At 36.1% G+C, this 25,332-nt stretch overlaps 1 protein-coding gene across 1 annotated transcript in view; it reads right to left on the bottom strand.

Annotated features, from left to right (window-relative positions):
- The window catches only part of LOC137624786 (uncharacterized), a 137,285-nt gene that overhangs the window by 99,696 nt on the left and 12,257 nt on the right, over nt 1-25,332 (bottom strand). The window contains exons 7-17 of the mRNA XM_068355739.1: nt 20,103-20,267; nt 19,341-19,613; nt 18,060-18,250; nt 15,874-15,969; nt 15,436-15,529; nt 14,994-15,085; nt 14,616-14,749; nt 13,873-14,092; nt 13,294-13,437; nt 11,131-11,260; nt 9,727-10,329 (exon numbers count right to left, since the gene is read on the bottom strand). Coding sequence (XP_068211840.1) covers nt 9,727-10,329; nt 11,131-11,260; nt 13,294-13,437; nt 13,873-14,092; nt 14,616-14,749; nt 14,994-15,085; nt 15,436-15,529; nt 15,874-15,969; nt 18,060-18,250; nt 19,341-19,613; nt 20,103-20,267 — 2,142 coding nt within the window. The remainder of the gene's footprint in view (nt 1-9,726; nt 10,330-11,130; nt 11,261-13,293; nt 13,438-13,872; nt 14,093-14,615; nt 14,750-14,993; nt 15,086-15,435; nt 15,530-15,873; nt 15,970-18,059; nt 18,251-19,340; nt 19,614-20,102; nt 20,268-25,332) is intronic.

Genomic DNA, 25,332 nt, shown 5'->3' with positions numbered 1-25,332 from the left:
CATGCATTGTGTATGTATATATATAAATATATATATATATATATATATATATATATATATATATATATATATATATTTATATATATATATATATATATATATTATATATATATATATATATATATATACATACACAATGCATGCATATGCATAAATACAGTATATATATATATATATATATATATATATATATATATATATATATATATATATATATATATATATATATACTGTATTTATGCATATGCATGCATTGTATATATATATATATATATATATATATATATATACATATACATATATATATATATATATATATATATACATATACATATATATACATATATATATATATATATATATATATATATATACATACATACATATACCAAAGGCACTTCCCCCAATTTTGGGGGGTAGCCGACAACATCAAGAAACAAAACAAAAAGGGGACCTCTACTCTCTACGTTCCTCCAGCCTAACCAGGGACTCAGCCGAGTTCAGCTGGTACTGCTAGGGTGCCACAGCCCAACCTCCCACATTTCCACCACAGATGAAGCTTCATACTGCTGAGTCCCCTACTGCTGCTACCTCCGCGGTCATCTAAGGCACCGGAGGAAGCAGCAGGGCCTACCGGAACTGCGTCACAATCGCTCGCCATTCATTCCTATTTCTAGCACGCTCTCTTGCCTCTCTCACATCTATCCTCCTATCACCCAGAGCTTTCTTCACACCATCCATCCACCCAAACCTTGGCCTTCCTCTTGTACTTCTCCCATCAACTCTTGCATTCATCACCTTCTTTAGCAGACAGCTATTTTCCATTCTCTCAACATGGCCAAACCACCTCAACACATTCATATCCACTCTAGCCGCTAACTCATTTCTTACACCCGTTCTCACCCTCACCACTTCGTTCCTAACCCTATCTACTCGAGATACACCAGCCATACTCCTCAGACACTTCATCTCAAACACATTCAATTTCTGTCTCTCCATCACTTTCATTCCCCACAACTCCGATCCATACATCACAGTTGGTACAATCACTTTCTCATACAGAACTCTCTTTACATTCATGCCCAATCCTCTATTTTTTACTACTCCCTTAACTGCCCCCAACACTTTGCAACCTTCATTCACTCTCTGACGTACATCTGCTTCCACTCCACCATTTGCTGCAACAACAGACCCCAAGTACTTAAACTGATCCACCTCCTCAAGTAACTCTCCATTCAACATGACATTCAACCTTGCACCACCTTCCCTTCTCGTACATCTCATAACCTTACTCTTACCCACATTAACTCTCAACTTCCTTCTCTCACACACCCTTCCAAATTCTGTCACTAGTCGGTCAAGCTTCTCTTCTGTGTCTGCTACCAGTACAGTATCATCCGCAAACAACAACTGATTTATCTCCCATTCATGATCATTCTCGCCTACCAGTTTTAATCCTCGTCCAAGCACTCTAGCATTCACCTCTCTCACCACTCCACCAACATACAAGTTAAACAACCACGGCGACATCACACATCCCTGTCTCAGCCCCACTCTCACCGGAAACCAATCGCTCACCTCATTTCCTACTCTAACACATGCTTTACTACCTGTGTAGAAACTTTTCACTGCTTGCAACAACCTTCCACCAACTCCATATAACCTCATCACATTCCACATTGCTTCCCTATCAACTCTATCATATGCTTTCTCCAGATCCATAAACGCAACATACACCTCCTTACCTTTTGCTAAATATTTCTCGCATATCTGCCTAACTGTAAAAATCTGATTCATACAACCCCTACCTCTTCTAAAACCACCCTGTACTTCCAAGATTGCATTCTCTGTTTTATCCTTAATCCTATTAATCAGTATTCTACCATACACTTTTCCAACTACACTCAACAAACTAATACCTCTTGAATTACAACACTCATGCACATCTCCCTTACCCTTATATAGTGGTACAATACATGCACAGACCCAATCTACTGGCACCATTGACAACACAAAACACACATTAAACAATCTCACCAACCATTCAAGTACAGTCACACCCCCTTCCTTCAACATCTCAGCTTTCACACCATCCATACCCGATGCTTTTCCTACTCTCGTTTCATCTAGTGCTCTCCTCACTTCCTCTATTGTAATCTCTCTCTCATTCTCATCTCCCATCACTGTGAAAAAATCCTGTAAAAGTAATAATTCCAAATAAATAGCCGTTTACACGTTCCTCCTCCTAATAACTGATGCAAATATGAAGCTGAAAGGAAAAATGGAACTCATAAAACAATCAATATCAGCAAAAACTCCATTCACAAAACTGCACCATTTACTACTACTTTGCACTGGGTTTGTATTTTGCGTACAGCAAAGCACATTCAAAATGGGTTACCACAATTTTGCACACCTGCTGTACACAGACCTTTCATCTCAACTGAATCGTATGACCTCTCCGGGATGTACTGGAATTGGGACAGTCGCCCTAGCGCTGGGGCCGGGGAAGTCACTCGGTGCCAAGATGCGACCAGGGAAAACCCTTCATAGTTGTACTATGGAGTCGAAGTTAGATAAGATTGTGTAGCAAGAGGAAAGGAAGAGACCGGCCACATAGGGTATAGCAGAAAGCTAAAAAAATGAGTGCAACTAAAGGCCCTTGGATAATGCTTACAGTGCACCGCGATGTAATTCTCTTTTCCCATTATTTAGCAAAACAATCTTTCATATATAATAAAGAGCACGTGTCTGACTATACTGTATATATAAATATTTATTTATTTCCTTATTTCCATTCCTCGCTGAGCTATTTTTCACCGTTGGAGACCTTGGTCTTATAGCATCCTGTTTTTCCAACTAGGGTTGTAGCTTTAGCCAATAATAATAATAATAATAATAATAATAATAATAATAATAATAATAATAATAATCTATTTCCTGTCACGCTGAGCAGCATTGCCAAACGTATGATTACTTGGTCTTTCTCCGTCCCTCGGAAAGTGGGAGAGAATAGTCATACCCTGATGACAGGGAGTACCCAGAGAGGTAAACGCGGAAACCACAATCTCCCACACGTAGTCGTGTTATAGTTAGGAAAGTGTGAGGGGTGGGAAGAGTTCAATCTGTGTGTGAGCATATCTAAATATTTTTGACGGGTCGCAAAAACTACATGAAGAAAAACTCAATCAATCAATCATAAACGTCAAGGCAATCGAACTGGCCGAAGTGCGAGCACACCTTCTGGCGAAAGCACATCACACAAATGAATCATTTACATCTTTTCCTTTATATTCCCCCTCTCCTCATCTTCATGTCGTTTTTAGCTGTCCGTGTTAGTCAGTGCAAGTCGTTTAATAATACGAAAGTTGAATGACACGAGGCCGATACAATTTCATTGGCTATATATCCGAGCTCCTCCCGATACAAGAGATTAATAACGTCAATCTCAAAACACCAGCGAGCCCACTTATTCCCGCACTCTCTTCCTGCTTCTATGTTTCTTTTGATAGCTTTCAAGATTAAGGCCAGGTCTTTTATGGTCATTTATCTTGGTTTCTGCTGATATGGCCTACATAAGGAACAGAGGTTGCATTCATATTTCAAAGATGTATTCAATTAATATTTGAAGAGAGAGAGAGAGAGAGAGAGAGAGAGAGAGAGAGAGAGAGAGAGAGAGAGAGAGAGAGAGAGAGAGAGAGAGAGAGAGATTCCAATGGTCTATTCCTGTCTGTTTGGAATCCCTACATAAAACTAATATTTGGTTTAAAAGATCTACTTCGTTTACCTACCAACTTTGCCTCAGGGGATCTTCTGAGTGCGTCCATGTTTCAATATGAAATTTTTCTTCCGCTCTTTGATGTTCCCCTAAATTTTTGTCAATGGTAATGAACTGTGGTGTGTGTGGGTTTCACGTAACTGAGAATATTCATTGAGTTTCGCCAATGATAACATGGTCTATCTCTCTCCCTTTTAGAATTAAAATCGGACGTATCTCTCTCTCTCTCTCTCTCTCTCTCTCTCTCTCTCTCTCTCTCTCTCTCTCTCTCTCTCTCTCTCTCTCTCTCAAATGCCACACACTGCTGTTTGCTGACCACCAGATGCGTTAAATAACGTAATATCTTATGATTCATTGAATTTTACGTTAAACTGTCCAAGGGCCCCAACAGGGAAAATAGGCTAGTGAATAAAAGGCAATAACAAAATAAATAAGCTACAAGAGAAGCAGTGAACAATTAAAATAAAATATTTTAAGAACAGTAACAACAATAAAAGATCTTTCATATATAAACTATAAAGAGAGATTTATGTCTGCCTGTTCAACATAGAAAAACATCCGCGGCAAGTTTGAACTTTTGAAATTCTACCGAGTAAACTACCCGATTGGGAAGATCATTCCACAACTTAGTCACAGATGGATTAAAACTTCTAGAATACAGTGTAATGTTGAGCCCTGTGATGGAGAAGGCATGAATATTATAATTAACTGCATACCTTCTATTACAAACAGGAAGTGGCTGAATTACCTTAATGAAACAAGATACATCTACCTAATCCTGAGAGGTCATTGGAAAAAAATGAATCTTACGTTGGACGGTAGTTGATCATCCCGAAGTCGGAGATCTTTAATCCTGAATGGTTTGTCTACACTAAACCTGTAAAGAGCAGTACTTGTCAAACACCTCTAGCGGGTTAAAGATGAATGTAAAGAGAGTTCTGTATGACAAAGTGATTGTACTAACCGTGATGTATGGATTGGAGTTGTGGGGAATGAAAGTCACGGAAAAAAACAGAAATTGAATGTGTTTGAGATGAAGTGTCTGAGAAGTATGGCTGGTGTATCTCGATTGGAGAGGGTTAGGAACGAAGTAGCGAGGATGAAAATTGCTGTGAAAAATTACTAGGCAACTAGAGAAGATATAAATGTGTTGAGGTGGTATGGCAATGTAGGGAGGAGAGAACGAAGGCAATGAATACAAGGGTTGATTGGGGAAGTGCAAGAGGGAGGCCAAGGTTTGGGTGAATGGATGGAGTGAAGAAAGCCCTAAGTGACAGGAGGATAGATGTGAGCGAAACAAAAGAGCCTGCTAGAAACAAGAATGAGTGTCGAGCAAATGTGATGCAGTTCCGATGAGCCCTGCTTTTACCTCGAGTCACCTCGATGACGGCTGAGGTATCAGAAGTAGGGGGTCAGTATATAAAGCTTCATTTGTGGTGGAAAATGGGAAAGAGTGGGATGTGGTACCCTAGCAGTACCAACAAAACTCGGCTGAGTACCTCGTCAGGCAAAGAGGAACAATGATAGAAAAATCCCCTTTTTTTTTTTTTTTTATGTCGGCTACCTCCCAAAATTGGGGGAAGTTACATAATAGATTGAAAGACATTATGGTACATTATGTGTTCATTGACTACCTAAACATATCTGATTATTTTCACATAAAAAGTATCAGCAGCAAGTTCTTTTTACAGAATTTCTGAAAAGAATATGTATGTAGGTTTAATCTTATAAATGTATAATTCTAATAAAAAAAAATCACATTTCTCTGACAATGTCCAGCAATATAAAAAGCCAGAACTAAATACATTACAGTTCACCTCTAAGCTTCGGTACGATAAGAACACACAGCTAAGGTAGATCGAAAGAAAGCACAGTAAGCCAGTGAAAAAGGAACAGCCCTTTAGGTAATTTACAGCTCTCGTCTATATTAGGGACCTCATAGCACACTAGCACCCTATACGTAATGGACTAGCTTATGTCAAAGTTAGGCTGTTCCCCGTAGCTTATGCTCATGACTTTATTCTTTACTCTAGAAAGAATAATTCTATTAAGATTGTTTTGTCTGTCTTTCATGTATTTAATCTATGAAACAAGCCAGCTTTTACGATCCCCACCTCGAAACTATTGCTCATGCTAAGCTTTAATGAAAAAATAACATACTGCCTGCACAATGTTATCATAGAAAATTGTGATAATTTCCTTGTTCAAAGTAAAATCTCAAGGAATATTTAGCATATTAATTGGGACATGTACCAAATAACCATATTTTTCTAGACAGATCAAGAAATAATCAATATGAGATGAAGGGAATGGATGCAAAAGTTCAACTAGTCATATAAATGGGCATGTGAATGCTAACGTAATGGGTGTAAGGATAAAGAAAATACTATGATGGAAGCACGAGAGTTGCTTCAGATTGCTAAATACAGTACTGTATAAAGTTCAAGATTTTATATTTTGAGCTTTTCCATCTAATACCATACCTTTAATAAAGTACTGTACTGTTGAATGATTTATAGAAGGAAACCAGGTCTTGGCAAGAAGGAAACAATTACTGATATGCAACAATAAAAGACAACAGTATCACAGTATACTTCACGATATAAAACTTATCAATACAGTATAGAAAAGAAAATCCTCAAAAGGGGTAAAATGTTACTCATGACTAATTAACATGCCATACTCTACCATTTTGGTATAACAAGGCTTTTCCTTCTAACATTGGACCCACTCCCTCATTTATAAAAACCTAACCAACAATAAATAACCTAATAGATGTCATGGCCCAGCATGGCCACTTTGAAAGGCTGGGTAGCGTACTGTAAAATATAAGTCACTCTGCCAATTTGGGGGGACAGCAAGTTGATCAGTCACAAAGAAATTGTCTTTATAACTATGATACATAAACCGAAATAAAAACAAAGTAAAGATTCATTGAAGTATAAGTATAGTGTTCAAACAAAGACTTGGTTGATGGGTGAGGAAACAACACCCTAGTTCAGGTTAAGCAACATGAACTTCCACTTTATTAGAGCTGGTAACATGGTAAAAATTTACAGCTCCGTAATCTCTCGAACAAATTCTATAATCTAAGATAAAACAGCTAATGCATGTCAACTCTCAGATATGTTATACATCACTTTAGCTTCTAGGCAATATGGAATTTGCAATCAAAATGATCCAATGTCAAGTTCTTAGTTTTTTCATTTGGAATATAAGGGACAAGCAAGTAATTAAAGAAACTAGTGATAAAATTTTAAAACTCTGTGATATTCCAAGTTGAATGATGTTGTCTAGAGTTTTCATGGTTGATCATCATGCATGCTCTCATCGCCAAAATATGTGGAAGCTTTTCTGTTCTTTTGTGACATCATCATTACCTCATATGTTGAACAATGAAAACTTGTTGAATTTCTATGCCATAGTCCCCATATATTTTGTTATTCCTCTCTACACCTTAGTACCCATATGTTTTGTTGCTCCTTCCTATGTTCACCATCAAATACAGCATGTTCAGTTTAACAATGACTGCCTTACAGGTAGATGTTTTCATGGGATGTACAAAAAGTTCAAGGCTTTTATATATAGAAAAAAAAAATCAGGACATCAGGTTAGTCCAGTCCATTTACATATAATCCCTTCCACTGATAAATGGCTCCCTTGCTGAAATAATAATCAATCAAATCGTAAATCAGTATTGTAATCAGATTCTTTAAAAAATTGTGTCCTTAAGCAGTGCTTCCCAAACTTACATTAGGAATATGTTACCATATATATTACCAAAGGGAAGACAGGGTAATTTCCCTTCGTCAGGTAGGGCATGGTGCGCTAGTTTAGGTTGGAGTTAATTTCTTGGTACAGTACAGTATTTGTTTACAAGAGCACACTCTCCATTTACTTCCAAATTATGCAGTCCTGCAGCTCTCCTCTTCTTGTACAGTAATTAGGAGGTTCTTTAAATGCTGGGAAAGCAAAAAATAGCAACATATGTTGAGCAAGGGGGGGAATGATAAAAAAAACTAGCTTAGTTTCCCAACTAAATGACTTGGAACTGACATCGTCAACATAGTCAACCTAACAGAAGTTAGTGATGCAAGTGTACATAAACATTAGTTTGTGATGCCAGCGTACATTTGATATGTATTAAAAAAATATCCTAAATTAAAAATGGAGTAATTACTCAAAAATGTCAATAAAATATACAATTCACAAATGGTGACACTTTTGAGTAATTACTCAATTTGTAATTTAGTAAATATTTTGAATATACAGTATATCAAATGTACGCTGGCATCACAAAATTCTGTTAGGTGAAAGTTGACGATGTCGGTTCCAGGTCGTTTAATGAGGAAACCAAGTTAGTATTTTTAGAACCCCTTACCCCTTGCTCAACAAATCTTGACATATTTTGCTTTCCCAGCATTCAAAGAACCTCCTAATTACTGTACAAGAAGAGGAGATCTGCAGGACTGCATAATTTGGGAGTAAATGGAGAGAGTGGTCTTGTAAACAAATACTGTAGTGATTTCTTTATTTCCTGGGACTTATGGTGCTTGAGGGCAAGTTTGGTGGCAGTCAGGTAAATACTTGGGGTGTTTGTTCAAGTTTGGTCATGCTAGAATGTGCCTCTGTATTTTTCATGAATTATGGAGCTCAAGGTCCCACAGTACTAAGTTAGGTTAGGTCAGAGTTAGGTCATTAAGGATTGAGAGCATTTCTATAATTATCCTTACTACATTAAAATGGTTTTGTAGGTATTTGTAAGATATTTACCTATAATACACATTAAAGATAATAATTCTTCCAAATGGTTATGGTGCGATTTATGCACATTTGACATTCATTAGCAGTTTGTAGCCTACAAACATTAATGAATTTACCATTCGGAAACCTCTATCAATCTATACATTGAAGGGACGTTTCATACAAATACGAGTATTTCGCACCTACAATGATATAACTGGTTAGCTTAATCTAAAGGGTAAGTATTTGTAAAGAAATTAAAGTCATCTATGCCATTTGCCTAGGGATGATCATCCTGTAACTAGACACTGGGAAACTCGGTAATTTTGTATTGTATTACAGGGTGAGATTTCGAACAGAAAATATATGAAACTCGTCATAGATACTTAGGTTACCAGTAGTAACTTACCACTAAACTAGACCTACAACAGCATAGTAGAATCTCACTCATGTTAGATTAGCCTAGAAAATTGGTTTATTTCTAGTAATTAAAAAGTTGTCGTGACAATAAAATATTAATATAAATTTTAAGAACTACAACCGCATAACTTACATTATGTCATCCTTAAGTATGTAGTTTCGAATTAATCGTGAGTACATTCTTCTTTTGATGGTTCAGCGTACGTGATTAAGTATAAGATTAGCTGGGCGAGTCACAAGGAAAAAATGAACTTTAACTTGAACTTTTACTTTGAACACAGAACACATTTGACAAGTACTGTAAAGATCGACACTTTCGACAGTTGACACCATATACGTCACTAAGGACAACGAGCCTAAATAATAATAATAATAATAATAATAATAATAATAATAATAATAATAATAATAATAATAGGAACGTTTTATATTATTACCATTATTGTCGTTATTGCATAATATGGTTATGCTTCACATGCCTATAAAATTCAAAGTTTGTTTACTTTCCATCATAGATGAATATCATTTCATTGCTTTACTTTACTTTACTTTTGGATGACACTCTTGGCCCTCTTTCTGCCGAAGTCGGTAGCTACAGAGGGCACGACGAAGACATCAATTTAGACCTTGTAGAAGGGGTCCATCTCACCCGATTGGTAACAATCAACAAAGATGTGCGTCTTCAGTTTTCTCTTGAAAACATCGCAGTTCAAGCTCTGCTTCACCTCTAAGGGGAGCTTATTGAAAATTCTAGGAGCGCTTCTTTCAAAGGCTCTAGTACCAACATTGGTCCTGCTTCTCAGTTCCTCGAGACGATATGGATCGTCACTGTGTCTCAAGCTAACTACAGTATCAGGGCGAAAACTCTTCAACATATTTCTCATATACGGAGGTTTCTCAAATTTAAGTGCTTGGTACGTTAGGACATAAATCTTGAAAATAATCCTCGCTTTTATAGGCAACCAGTGGAGCTCGATAAGCGTTGGCGTGATCCTCTCACGGGGGGACAGGCCTTTTATTAGTCTAGCAGCTCTATTAAACACATTTTGTATCTTCCTCAAATTGTAGTTTGGTAAACCATAGTACAACACATTACAATAGTCTAGCCTGCTGATTACGTAATTGTGTATCAGCAATGTTAAAGTTTTTGTGTCAAGGTATTTCTTTAAAAAGGCAATATTTCTCAGGTGATAGCTTGCAATTCTGGTTACTCTATTTATATGCTCATTAAATGACAGACCGCAATCGAAAACAATACCTAAGTTTTTGATGGGATCTATCACATCAAAATCATTTTCAAGCACTCCAAGTTTCACAATATCAAGTCTTCTCAAATCATGCTTTTTCCCAATAAGCAGACACTCCGTTTTACTATCGTTTAACTTCAACTGTTTGGAATTCATCCATCTTTTAACATCAGTCATGACTTCATTTATTTTCCTTTCTGTGTCCTCTACATTACTCAATGACAGGTAGATTTGGGTGTCGTCGTCGGTTTGTCTTATTAAACTCCTCGTCCTGAAATCAACAGGATTTATCTCATTGCATTATCAGGGCCCTTATTTTCGGAAGCTTTATACAGTGTTTATTTTTTCTAATGAAGAAATACACATGGATTAAGAGTATATGAAGTTCGGTGAGAAAAACAAACAAACTATTCTCACACATTTATTATGAAATTATAAGCCAGCCATTTACTTGGAAGGGATGATTGCATAGGAAATAAACGAAACTAAAGCCACAAACTTTCCAAATTAACAGAGGTAAATAGAACGGGAAAGCTGCCATTAATCATTTTGAAGCTAAAATAAGTTAGTTGCAGACGTAACCACGATACACATTGACCGGGCTCTAGCCACTAGACAGCCCGGAAAATAAGAAAAATTCATTGTTAAAAATAACTTCACAACTTACTAATTGATATATATATATATATATATATATATATATATATATATATATATATATATATATATATATATATATATATATATATGTGTGTGTGTGTGTGTGTGTGTGCGTGCGTGTGCGTGTGTGTGCGTGCGCGTGTGTGTGCGTGTGTGTGTATTTGTGAATAAAAACTATTTTTATATAAAATGCAACTAATAAAATATATATAAAAAATGATGCTTAAAATCCACATTTATAATGCAAATGCTCAGAAAACCATATTTTGCAACCTGCAATTAATCTTGCTTAGCTTTCACTTTCCCGAGAAGGAACCTTATGACTGCTAGAACTATTCTGCAAAAGAGCCACGTCATGAGCGCACACAATGTCAAAACCATCAGCCAGGCATCGAGGTTGTAGAGTTTGTACCTAAATTAAGAGAATTTGAGAGGTTATAATGAATGGGACATAGGGTGCAGTCATGACAGTCTTTTAAAAGTCCAATCAAGAATGAAACTCGCGTGCGAAAGAAAAAAAAAATTCGCAGGGTCAGATATTTCTATCACTTTAATCCTTCTATACCTCATGTTCACTAGATAACTACTATATTTCTCAAATGATATCTCTCCCACCACCACATATACTTAGAAATTAATTATATATGACACAAACATCACAACATATGACAGACAAGAGTAGACCTACAGTACGCGGTGAGTTGGCCGAAGTACCAGCCACCTATTCAGATACTACCCTTAGAGAGTTATTTGGTCTTTTGACTGGCCAGGCAGTACTACATTGGATCCCTTTCCCTGGTTATGGCTCAATTTTCCTTTGCCTATACATACACCGAATAGTCTGGCCTATTCTTTTCACATTCTCCTCTGTCCTAATACACCTGACAACACCGAGATTACTCAATAATTCTTCTTCGCTAAAGGGGTTAACTACTTCCCCACCGTTGTCCCTACATTTAGGCTACGTTTCCACTAGGCTGCAAAACGCTGAGTACCCTCTTCAATGCTTTCTATCATAGGCATCCTCTTCTACGAAACCTCTCCTCTAGTCAAGGTGTTGATTACTGTACTGTAATTGTACAGGAGCTAATTTCCTCTTGGCAAGGATAAAAAATTCTTTAGCGCAGATAAGCAGCTCTTCTAGGATAAGGACATTCCAAAATCAAACCAATGCACTCTATTATTATTATTATTATTATTATTATTATTATTATTATTATTATTATATTATTATTATTATTATTATTATTATTATGATTATTATTATCATTATTATTATTATTATTATTATTATTAGCTAAGCTACAACCCTAGATGGAAAAGCATGATGCTATAAGCCGCGGGGCCCCAATAGGGAAAGTAGCCCAGCGAGGAAAGGAAATGAGTTAAATTAAAATATTCTAAGATCGGTACCAACATTAAAATAAATATATCCTATATAAACTATAAAAACTTAACAAAACAAGAGGAAGAGAAATTAGATAGAATAGTGTACCGGATTGTACCCTCAAGCAAGAGAACTCTAATTCAAGACAGTGGATGACCAAGGTTCAGAGGCAATGTCACTACCCAAGACTAAAGAACAATGGTTTGATATTGGTGTGTCTTTCTAGAAGAGTCTCTTCTACCCTTACCAAGAGGAAAATAGCCACTGAACAGTAAAAGTGCAGTAGTTAGCCCCTTGGGTGAAGAAGAATAGTTTGTTAATCTCAGTGTTGTCAGGTGTATGGGGACAGCGGAGAATCGGTAAAGAATAGGCCAGACTATTCGGTGTATGTGTAGGCAAAGGGAATGTGAACCGTAACCAGAGAGAAGGATCCAATGTAGGACTGTCTGGCCAGTCAAAGGCCCCCCATAACTCTCTACCGGTAGTATCTCAACGGGTGGCTGGTGCCCTGGCCGACCTACTACCTACCATTAATATATATAGTAGGTCGGCCAGGGCACCAGCCACCCATTGAGATACTACCGGTAAAGAGTTATGGGGGCCTTTGATATATATATATATATATATATATATATATATATATATATATATATATATATATATATATATACACATATAGTCTTGGGTAGTGCCAGAGCCTCTGTATCATGGCCTTCCACTTTCTTGGGATAAAGTTCTCTTTCTTGAGGGTACACTAAGGCACACTATTCTGTCTTATTTGTCTTCCTCTTGATTTTTTAAGTATTTATAGTTTATATGTGAACGATTTATTTTAATGTGAAACTGTCTTATTTTGATTGCTCATTACTTATCTTGTAATTTCTTTAATTCCTTTCCTTACTGGGCTATTTTGCCCTGTTAGAGCTTAGCTTGGGCATATATAGCATCCTGATTTTCCAACTAGGGTTATAGCTTAGCTAATAATAATAAAAGAAGAAGAAGAAGAAGAAGAAGAAGAAGAAGAAGAAGAAGAAGAAGAAGAAGAAGAAGAAACTTACCATGGCATTCGGCTAATGGGACTACGGAGATGTCCTGCCCCCTTGTGTCGGATGACGTATTCTGTCCAGAACAAGACCAGCTCCTTAGGAGTTCTTGGCTGGTCCTTCATCAAACGAGATCTCTTCTGTACTACTTCGTGCATTCTGCAACGGAAGGTGTTTCTTTTTAGCAACAGATGATAGATAGGCATGGAGGTTTTGAGCCTGGGTCAGTTTATTACTATTATCATTATTGTCATTACCAGCCACAGCTGTGACCCTTGCTGAAAAAAAATTGCTAAAAGCCCAAGGAATCCAACAGGGAAAACAGCCAAGTACGGGAAATGGAGAAATAATGAATAATATAAAGAAAATGATAAAACTAGAACGCATTAAGATGAATAACATTGTCAAATAGGTAAATATCAAATAGAATATGAAATGACAAAACCATCAACATCGAACCATTCGTACCAAGTTAGAACTTCTATAGTTTCGCTAATTCAATTACTTGCATGGAAAGATAGTTATTGATTATCCGTTAAATTGACATACATGAAAAGAATTTGGCCATTCCACTGGAAATATTATTTGAATTACGTCTTGTTATTCATGACAGATAAGATCTCTTCCAGAAGTCTTCCTCCAGCAAGATCCTCCCACAGGAGAGTCTTGCCCCACCCCTGGCGTTCCACTTCTCTCGCATTGTTCTCCTGATCAGCTATGATGGGTATGCTGAGCAAGGGTCTCCGGTGGTAGGCAGATTCCAGAGTGCTGAGCAGACCGCCATGTGTTATGAAGAGACGAAGTTTTGGGTGACCTGAGGAAGTTCAGGGTTCTTTATAGGAAGTTCAGGGTTCTTTGTAGGAAGTTCAGGGTTCTTTGTACGATTAAATTTCTGAGAAAAGTTTTTATTATAATATGAATGATGCGAGATTCTTTATATTATCTTTAATTTCGTATTCAGAGTTTTTTTTTTTTATAAATATTCAAGAATTTGGACTGTTATCTTTCAAAGAGATGAATATTCTTTTAGTAATTCTTGATTCACAAATTGTTGAGAGTAACTGTCATTCATTTCAAGAACAGTTTCTCGTTTCATTTTTCTGCTTAAAATAAATAAGATTTATCCTAATGATTCTTGATATTTGGGGAAGTTACCACGAGTTATAGAATGATGTAAGGTTATATTTCTGCTCATAGAACGTATTATTAAATTTTTGGGCAAAGAAAATTGTGTTAATTGCGTGTCGTAAAATAATTTTTTAGTTACTAGCTGTAGGGCTTCTTACTAATGAAATGACTCCCTCAAGCGTTCTGGTGGGGAAATTTATTTTACTAACCCAAAATATCCTGTTGTGGTAGCCATTTGTCCACTCGCACATTCGGTGGCATTCCAGGCATAGACTCGTCATCCCATTTCCAGAGGACTCGCTGTTTCAGGGATCCGAAAGTTTTGATCAGCTCTTGCCTGTGACTGAAAATACAAAAAGAATGAATGATCTGGGCCTAGCAGTTTCTAATTCTCAAATCTGAATTTGCAACTACTGTAGATGCAAAGGGTATTCACAGTATGATGTTATTTCGTTATTTCTACATCCGTTCTGAGGGGAATTCCAAACGAGAATGGTAATGCAGATCGCAAAAAGGGTCCTTAGCTGATCATTTTATTAGCTAAGGGTGAACCAACACATCTTGAAACAATAGCTTATTTCACTTACCTCTCTGGGAGATCAGCTGATTTGACAGCAGTTCCGAGACTGAAGAAAATGAAGCCGTCCTCCCCAGATCCTTCAGCCCATTCATTGAGATCCTGTTAGTTCAGTAAAGGTCTTTGGTTTATTTCAAAGTTTAATCCCTTTGAAACATAAACATATCACGCTGATACGGGATTTCACAAGATCTAGTCAAACTAATAACGAAATAAAATGGAATAAGAAGAAATGTGTTAAAATAGCAAATTATTACTTTTTCATCCTTTGCAGATCTGTGGATAATAGAATGGTGAACGGAGATTTTGTATATAAAGGCAGTACAAAGGGCGTATACTGTATAAACGTATAATTTCATATTTTTAAAAAGCAGTGATTAACTTAATTCCTTTATAGGCATAATAAAGGTATACAGAACTGTGTATAACATTACGAGACGGAAATAGCAGACCTTGGGAAGTGGTTCCGCAGGCCGGCAGTGGATTCCCCCCAAATGGATGACAGCTGGCACGTAAGGGCGTGCTGGTGTCTCCAGCTCTCGTACACTGTAATAATAGAATGGTTCGTATATTTGAAATAAATTATAAGTATAACGTACTTACGGAAAGTGTATCACGGATTATAGTGAAATGCAAAGAAAACTATTGGAGGTTTTGAAAGCGGTATTGTGTATCGAAAGTCTAAACATTGTACAAACTTATACAGTAGTTACTATTAAGATCATCCTTTGCACATATATTTGCAACTGGATAATCATATCATAATTTGATTTAAACCAAAACTCCATTCCAACATATCTTCTAGGGTAACTAAAAAATTGTCTCTTAACCTACGGTGAAATGAAAAACGAATGAAGAGTACATATAATAAAACCATCTAGATTTAATACCTGTTTATGTAGACGAGAGAGACATTCTTCTGTATTTCAGAGAAGGGAGGCATACTCTCAGGACATAACCCACTGTTGTGACATTCCTGATCCATTCTAAAAAAAAAAAAAAAAAAAATTTGGATTAGATTTATGGAATAGGGATAGTATCCCTGCTTTGGGGCCTTTCAGGTCCTTCAGCATCCTAGGGCAACTAGGGAGATACCCAGCAATTGCACTATGGAGTTAATCAAAAGAGTTTGGAAAGCTGAAAGGAAGAAAAGAAACTGGAGCGGCGATAAAGTAGAAGGGTACAAAACAAGTGCATCTAATTGTCGAAGAAACGCTGTAAAAAAAAAAAAAAAAAAAAAAAAAATTTATGCTTACAGTACACAGCGTAAATTTAGAATGTGCCTCGTTAATACCCTCCTGAAACGACCTCATTTCTCCCACGGGGTTAATGACCCCAGTTCGAGAACCACTGGAGAACTATTGATTTAAAAGCTCAAGATAGAGATGACTGGCGAAATCTAACTGAAGCCCTTTGCGTCAATAGGCGTAGGAGGAGATGATGATGACAGCGTAATGTGCTGACGGCACTGATCTCCAACGGTTCTCAAACTGGGGTCATGAGGCACATTCTAAAAGTAATAGCTATATTGAGTAAAATTCAGTAAATTTATAGATAATAATAAATGTATAAATAAATAATAACAAATAATGCATATATACATATACTATCTTTATCATAATAATGCAAGTTATTGCCTACTCCAACATTTATTTTGTTAATCCCTGAAAGAATGCCATGGAGAGTATTTGTGAGATAAGCGATCAAGAGATTAGTTTGTGGAATTTGATTGCTGCGCATTCTACCATGTCTAGTGAGTGTTCTGCTATTGATGACGTAATTTGGCTTCCGGGTATTCTTTTAATTGCAGTAGTAAAGCGTAAAAAGGCATTTGCTGATTTGTGCTGAAGGTGAATCGAGGAGAGGTAGCCAGACCTAAGAAACACTAGTGCGAGGCATGGTAGACGTTGACAAGGTAGAGGAAGGGGAAGAGAGCTTTGATAACTAAACCATTTACTATTGATGGAGAGGTGATTGAGGACGGTGATACGACAGAAAAGCTCCTTTTTTTACATGAAGACATGGCAAAACTCTGGAACTGAATTATCAGTGAAGAGTTGGCTCTGTGGGTCATACTGGAGATGAAATATTCAGTTAATTTAGAGAGATCTCAATGTGGCCATCCATTTAGCCACAGCTTACCGTTGCAAGGTGGGTTTCTTAGCTTTAATTTGCATTAAAACAAAGCCAGGAACAAGCTGAAAGACTTTGATGCTGATAGGCGATATGCAGGCCTACTGTCTTCTACACCCTCGTATTGATATTTATAGGGAATCAATGCCATGTTTCCAAATGATATTGCAATAGTAATATCTTTAATTGTTGTTGATTACCAAAAAAAATAATGTTTGACTTTAAATTTGTAATAAAAGAAACAATGCTTTAATTCCATTTTTTTCCCGTGGAACCATGTATAAAATGTATATATCTTTATTTCTTAATCTTGAGAAAAATAAAAGTAATTTCTTATACATGAATGAATGAATGATTTGAATTCATAAAATTCTTTAAATATTAAGCATCCCAATATTTTCCCTTTATAACTTCACATAACTGTAGAGAATTGGGACAGGGGTATGATGATCTATCATACCTAAAAGTTTGAGAATCTCTATCCTAAGGGGAAAAAGATCTTTGTCATTACAGGTGTCTTCATCACTGTTTTCTGAGAATAGAAGTAGTGTTGGAGGATTTGTTTATGTTAATTTATAGGCTAAAAATGTGAATTTTACAGCATATTGTGGACATTCCTAAAGTTTATTTGCAAATCCTTTCGGCTCCAGGTAAATTGTTCCGAGTCTTTTTTTCTCAATTGTCATTTTTATCGTTTATAACTTGGCTGTCAAACTCATTAACTATACTCTTTACTCATGCTCTTTAAAACCCCAGAATGATAGTCAACAATCTGTTAAAACTAATTAATAACGATAAAAAAAACTTCATCACTGTACCCTGACATGACAAGTACGTTGTCATTAATTTGGCAGTCAGCTTTCACTCGTCAATGATGAAATAAAAACAATAAAAATACATAGCCTAAAGACGAAGAACACATTAATTCTATGACGTCACTTACTCGTGAATAAATATGTGCTGGAGAAAGAAGAATGCTCCAAACTCTAACGGAATATTGGCTGCTCTTTGCCAGAAGCCGAGTGGATACGCATGCTGGGACATCACAGGAGCGAACGAGGGGAAGGTTGGATTGCCCACAATGCCAGCCAGGTAGGGCGTCATGCCGATTGGGTACGCGTAAATGAAGGGTACCTGAGATGGAAGTGATCACCAACACGCTGGTTTTTAATATTCAGGAAAAGATATTGACATGATTGTGAGTTGATAAGAGTAAATGAAAGTAGGAACCGTTATTGATGTCATTATGAGGTAATACGAATAAAGAAAAACAGGAAGGGATATTGATGTGAATCTGAGATAATAAGAGTAAAAAAAAAAACAGGAAAGATATTGACGTGAATGTGCAATTGTGAAGTAAATGAGAGTAAGAAAAGATATTGATGTGATTATGAGATAATAAGAGTAAAGAAAATGGTCGGAAAAGACATTGGCGTGAATATGTGATAATAAGAATAAACAGAGATATCGACGTGATTATGAGATAAGAATAATAGAAGTAAGAAAAAATATTGACGTGAATACAGATAATAAGAATAAATTAAAGATAACTTGGAGTAGTATGAAACATCCTGACGTTATAGTTGAGAATCATACAAACGCAGAAAATTCATTAAAATATCTTATGAGAAAGAGAACTATCTGAATATGCTTAAAAATGTGGGGTATTGGAACGTAATATGATTCTATATAACATTAATTTTCAGAGCTAAAAAGTTTGAAACAATGGTGACGGGTTAAAATTAGATCATCCTTATGAAAGTGAAAGTTTTAAGTCTGATAAACTTTGCACCGGTATTTTTACTAAACTTTAATGAGAGAGAGAGAGAGAGAGAGAGAGAGAGAGAGAGAGAGAGAGAGAGAGAGAGAGAGAGAGAGAGAGAGAGAGAGAGAGAGAGAATTAATGTTATGAAAAATATTTATGAAGTGCAAGAACATAATTATATCTACGACTAGAATGTAAGAGCCCAACTGTAGCTGAGCCTGATAGAGGCAATGCCGTCAGTTCACTTCATGCACTGCATTGTAGGCATTATTTATTACGAGTATTTGCAACACATTTAAGATAACTCACTCCATGCACGTTTTAGCCTTCAACTCTACCGCAATCCCCTTTTTAAATCTTCCTACAAAACGCCTTTGTACTTAATGGCACTAAATGAACTCCCCGAACACAGCGCTGGGCTATATGCCCCGAATTAAAAAAAAAAAAAAAAATCCATACCTGTAGCCGGTAGACGATTGAGAGGAAGCAGTCGTTGAATGGAGATAGCAAAATGACGTCGAACTTCTCTTCCAACAATCCTTGGACTTCGCTGTGTCTCAGAGACCTTAAGCAAAGAGGTGTGAAGTCGCGAAGCTTGTAGATAAGACTGAGCGTTGACATCTTGAAACGGTTCATGTTTTCGTGGAAGGAAGGGACCCCGGGTACCAGCACCTCCCTGATGTTTTCGGACGTCCGCGATTCTTTATAGCTGTAAGCAGTCACGAAAGTTACCTGTAGGGTGATTGAATTTAAGATTATGTAGGTAAGTGCCAGTATATGGATTATGAAAACTAAGTCCTCAACATTCACAGCATTTTATAATTGTACTTATTTCTGAATTATTCATTTCCATACTGATCAATAATTCGACATCGAGCAGAGAGATCCAAAAGGGTAGACGGAAAAGCAGTTGTCTGGGTGTAATTGGGTACCACCGGAAAAGGGGACACTCTTTTTTTATGTGACTGAATATTATGACGAACAATTAAATACTTTATAAATCTACACAAGGAAGCAGGATTTTTTACCTCAAGTCTGAAGTCTGAGTTGAAACCACAAACAGATTTGATTTATGGGAGGGAAATCCCAGCTAGAGAGAGAGAGAGAGAGAGAGAGAGAGAGAGAGAGAGAGAGAGAGAGAGAGAGAGAGAGAGAGAGAGAGAGAGAGTAGTAGTAGTAGTTTGAGAATAATGTGTATTTCAACATCATAATTAAACTTACGTGATGTCTGTTGTCGGCAAGTTCCTTGACGATTCCCATGTAAAAGTTCGTGTGACTTTTGGTACCGAGAACACCCATGAAAAGTATTCGGTACCCATCTGCTGCAGATGTCGAGACAGCCACAGCAAACAACAGCAAATATCCCACTTTCCACATTGTTGGTAACTGGAATGAAGGAAAAAGGGCAATAGTAATAAAAGACTTAGTAAAAAAAAAAAAAAAGAAAAAAAAAAGCAATATTGTACATTTTTTTGAAACACTTTAATTAAACCAGGGGAGAAAATTACATCGCTATTGAACCATCACAGTCTGAACTGAAACGCACACGCGTTATAGCGTATACCTTCGACATCGCTTCATAACAAAATAGACAATTGAATTATGCCCATTTTGGTACTAGTTTCATGCAAACCTGAAAGAAATTGACCACGATATAGGAAAAACACTTTTTTGACGTTTTGTTACATTGACCTTGACAATTGACCCAATCATTCCCAAAATCTAATCAAATCGTCTTGGATCATGGCCAATCATCCCACGAAATTTCAAGAGATTTGCCACGATATGGAAAAGAAGATATTTTTTTTTTACCTTTTTGTGCACTAATTTCATGCAAATTGTATAAAAGTGTACCATTGTTTAGCAAAAAGAAATGTTTGACCTTAACCTTTGACCCAATCATTCTCAAATGAATAATGCACATTTAGCATTAGTTCCATGTAAATCGGATAAAGATTGGTCATGATATAGCAAAAAGACGTTTTTTACCTTTTCGCTACCTTGACCTTCGATTCAATCGCTCCCAAAATCTAATCAAATTCCCTTGGATCATGACCAATCATCACACCAAATTTAATGAGATTCGGTTAAATAGTTTTTGAGTTATGCAATTCACAAACATACAGACAGACAAACAGACCTACAAACAAATAAATGCGCGCCTATCAAAATATAAACTTTGTCGTAACGAAAACATAATAAAATATATCCGAAATTAACTATTACTGAATTATTTGCTAATATATGTGTAAGGAACAGGATTTTTTTTCCTTAGTTCAATTTAAATCTAAGCGACATCGCGATCAGTCTGTTTATCATTGATGCATTGTGGGTAATAAAATCAGACCGAATCTTATTAGTAATTTTTATGTTGAGTTGTTGGAATGGGGAAAAATGATAAAACTTAACGGGGCCCTCTGATTTTATCTTATTCAATCATCTACGATTTTAGTGTAATTTCAGGGTTAATACAATAATTTCTAGTGTAACTGGAATTCGCTATAAGAAATTGGCGAGTGCTGGCTAGTTTGGCATTTTTCTCTACGTGCCACGGCAGAACACAAACCACCTGAGGGACGTGCTTTGAATCATAGGTAATTATGATACTTCAATTTCCCACAAGCTTACATGAACCATACATTTTTCAACTGGTTATCTTGTATTTATTATGCACTTCTGACAATTATTATTGCTATAAATCACTTGTTTTTTGGTGTTCCCTACCATAAACGCCGATTACTCACAGGAATCTCCAATGTTGTTTTTAAAAGGGAAAGGGGATAGGGAAACTCATAAAAGAGCGTTTTTCCCTAATATTCATGGTAGAACATGAATAAAACAACATAGAAAGTAGGAAAACATACGGTTCATGTATTTGGCTAGAAATGAAAGTATCATTTTTACCAATTCAAGAAACTCGAAATCAGTACGTTGAGGGTGGTGACTTGTGTAATGTGAACGGTCGATTTGTGCTCTTGTCTAGTTTTGTTTCGGTAAATTTTACGCAGATCTAGACTCGAAGCCTCGAGTTGTTATATTTTCGTTGCAACCAGCTTAAAGTAATGATTTTTAGCTGTTCAGTGTGTAATCTGCAAATTTTACACCAAATGGCCCCTAATTGTGTGGAGAAGGAATGCATTGGCGAAAGGAAGGAGAATCACCATCTACAACTTTCATTCTGACTAAGGTAAGAATTACAAGTAGACTTAGCTTAAGTGCATATATGGTTCATTGAAAGTTTTCGGAGAGATATGCTGTCGTAGGTCATGATAGGGAGCATGGAAGAGAGTCGTTGGGGTGGGGGGAAGTCGGGGGACTCCGCCCCCAGTAGGCTGAGTACAGTCAAGTGAACTCGGCGTCATAAGTTGCGTTAGGTTAGTGTGGGTAGGTTAGAAACTCATTCTGTATTTTTACCCATCTATAAACCCATATTTTCTTCTGTGGTTCCCCATTTTTGTTATTCTCCAGGGGCTTTGTACAGTACCTCAGAAAATATTTATCTCTGATAAAGATGAAGGTCAAATTCCTTCGAAACAATTTTAAGCAATTGTCCAAATCCAACCCGGGTCTAAATGATTAATGATTAATGATTAATAATTTAGAGAGAGAGAGAGAGAGAGAGAGAGAGAGAGAGAGAGAGAGAGAGAGAGAGAGAGAGAGAGAGAGATACATTGTGATGCACCCTAATAAATTTGTAAAAATAAAATATGAAAAGTTATCTCACCTGATTTTAAGAAGGAAATACTTCTTGCCAATTTAAGATGCTCCACGCAGCAGGACAAAACCTCCACAGTCGTTTTCCAGTAAATTATTATTATTTCATTGTGCACATTAATGGGCCCACAAGCACGCAAGCAAGAAACTGGGAGCACTAATATACACTGATATCACCGTTGTTACTAATCAGTTTATTTGGAGGATTGTCGTCGGAACTCCGCTCAACCGATATGACGATAACACAGATAGCTGAGATGAGAAGTGAAGTGTCATTGTGTATGTACTTGATATAATTGTTGTTATAACGTATTTACTTTTGTTGTAATTATCAGTTATGTTGTTGGTGATGGACACGGTTACAGTGAACATCCGAATAAGCAGCGTGTCAACAAACAAGCTGTTATGCCAATTAAAGTGTCTTGTTTACTTACTGTACTTTGAGGGCTGCTTTTCCGATCCTGTACTGTATGGCAGGGGAACCCTACTCTCTACAGGACTTTCACAGTTGTTTATCATGTTCGTTCGAGAGCATTCAACATTTCATATCGCGTATTGCTTGCTTACAGTTAAATCGTCACTATCGAAGCACTCACAGAATAAGAAAGTCTTCATTTTCCTCTAAAACGTCTTAATATCTATCTTGTCATTCGAATGTCTCGTGTTAGCTTATTGTATACTTTCGGGGTCTAATATAGGCTCTAGAGCACACAGTAGACATACAGTATATCTAGGTTCCAATAGTATGACTACACTTCTTTCCAGACGTGGGCCATTGCACACAGTCATTCAAGTACTGTACCTTAAAGTATACGCAATATCTTATCATTAAGTATGAATTGTTCTCCGGAATCGCCTAAGCAATAACTTATCAGCACCATCAAGTAGAAATAAGTAACGAGGTGTTTTGGTTCTTTGAGCCGATCTTTCTTTAGTGTGGCATACCCAAGGAGTATTAATACTTTTCCAGGCTAATTCCTCCCTCGTAGATATTTAAACTATTTTGCCAATGTCTCAAGAGTTTATTATGATTTTTAGACGAACTCTAAATAATCAAAACCGATATTAAGTGATCCTAGGTAGTGGTTTGTTTATTGGGCACATAGACCTATCATTATGATCTAGATCTAACTCCGGTTACAAATTAACCGGTCCAAAAAAAAAAAATTAAATTGGGTTGTTCTTTAACATCGAAGTCAGAAGAAGATAGTTATGGTAATCAGTTATCCATGCTATACGAAAGTTTATTATTATTATTATTATTATTATTATTATTATTATTATTAGCCAAGTTACAACCCTGGTTGGTTTACAAGCAGAATAATACAAGCCCCAGGGCTCCAGCAGGGAAAATATCCCAGTGAGGAAAGGAAATATGGGATTAATAAACACACATACACACACACACACATATATATATATATATATATATATATATATATATATTATATATATATATATATATATATATATATATATATATATGTGTGTGTATGTATGTATGTATGTATGTATACATATATATATTATATATATATATATATATATATATATATATATATATATATATATATATATATATATAGCCTACACACACACACATATATATATATATATATATATATATATATATATATATATCAATGATGTACGACTAATTATCTATTTATTTTCATTTGCATATGAAATAATTTACACAAAGTAAATTCGAGGATAAAGGAAATGATGAAATTCAGTCCATTCCCAAAGCAAGAAATCTGTTCACGCTTCATCCAATTAGAGCAAGACAGCTCTGGGATTTAGAGAAAAGGTGAAAATAGAAAACATTAAATGGTGCTACTGAGGCTTTAGTTCTCAAACCAAATAAATCTGACTTGGAATGTCAAGCCGGAAATTATATGAAATAATTTTTTTTTCGACAAAATTAATTATATGGTTTTACAACTGACCCGGAAACTTTTCTTAAAAAAAAAAAAAAATCAGTCAATTTGCATATATAAGGAAATACTTTTTAATGGCTTACATAAATAAAGGAAACCGTGTGTTTTAATTCCATTGAATACGGTAGAGTCGAAAAGAGACTATAATTTGTGAAATACTTTTTAATAGCTTACATAAATAAAGGAAACCGTGTGTTTTAATTCCAATGAATACGGTAGATTTAAAAAGAGACTATATTTTGTGGAACAATTTTAATTTCGATTGAGTTTCTTTTATGTTAGATTTAATATGTTGACCCAGAATTACTATCTAAACCTAATCATTCACGACTGAAAGTCATGCATTTTCATTAATCATGATGGCAAGTGGTAAACTTTTTTTAATCAAGCCCATCTTATTTTAAATTGTTCTTTATTGCCATTTCTGTTTATGTATCAATTTTCAATTATTTTAGATTCCATTCAGGATGCCAGAGAACTTCAAATCAATCAATCAATTTAGATTCTATTTGAAAATATAATTATCTTTAAACACATCATTATAGTGATTTACATACATTGATGATTATAGTTTCATAATGCTAAACTTCATCTACATAATATACAGTATTGGTTTAGATTAAGCTGGTCTTATGCCAGCAAGGGTATTTTCTAGCCTAGACAAGGCCTGGAAACGTGTGGGCGGAGGGAGGGGGTTATGAGACCGAAAACGGTCCTTATACTCTTTTTTAACGAGTGATACGAAAGTTAGTACAGTATCTACATTCGTTAAAGATAGTCTCGCCCTGGTTATAGCA

This window comes from Palaemon carinicauda, chromosome 31 (assembly GCF_036898095.1).
Source record: "Palaemon carinicauda isolate YSFRI2023 chromosome 31, ASM3689809v2, whole genome shotgun sequence".
Classification (NCBI taxonomy): domain Eukaryota; kingdom Metazoa; phylum Arthropoda; class Malacostraca; order Decapoda; family Palaemonidae; genus Palaemon; species Palaemon carinicauda.
The sequence above is the reverse complement of the archived record's forward strand: the minus strand, read 5'-3'. Positions and strand labels throughout refer to the sequence as shown.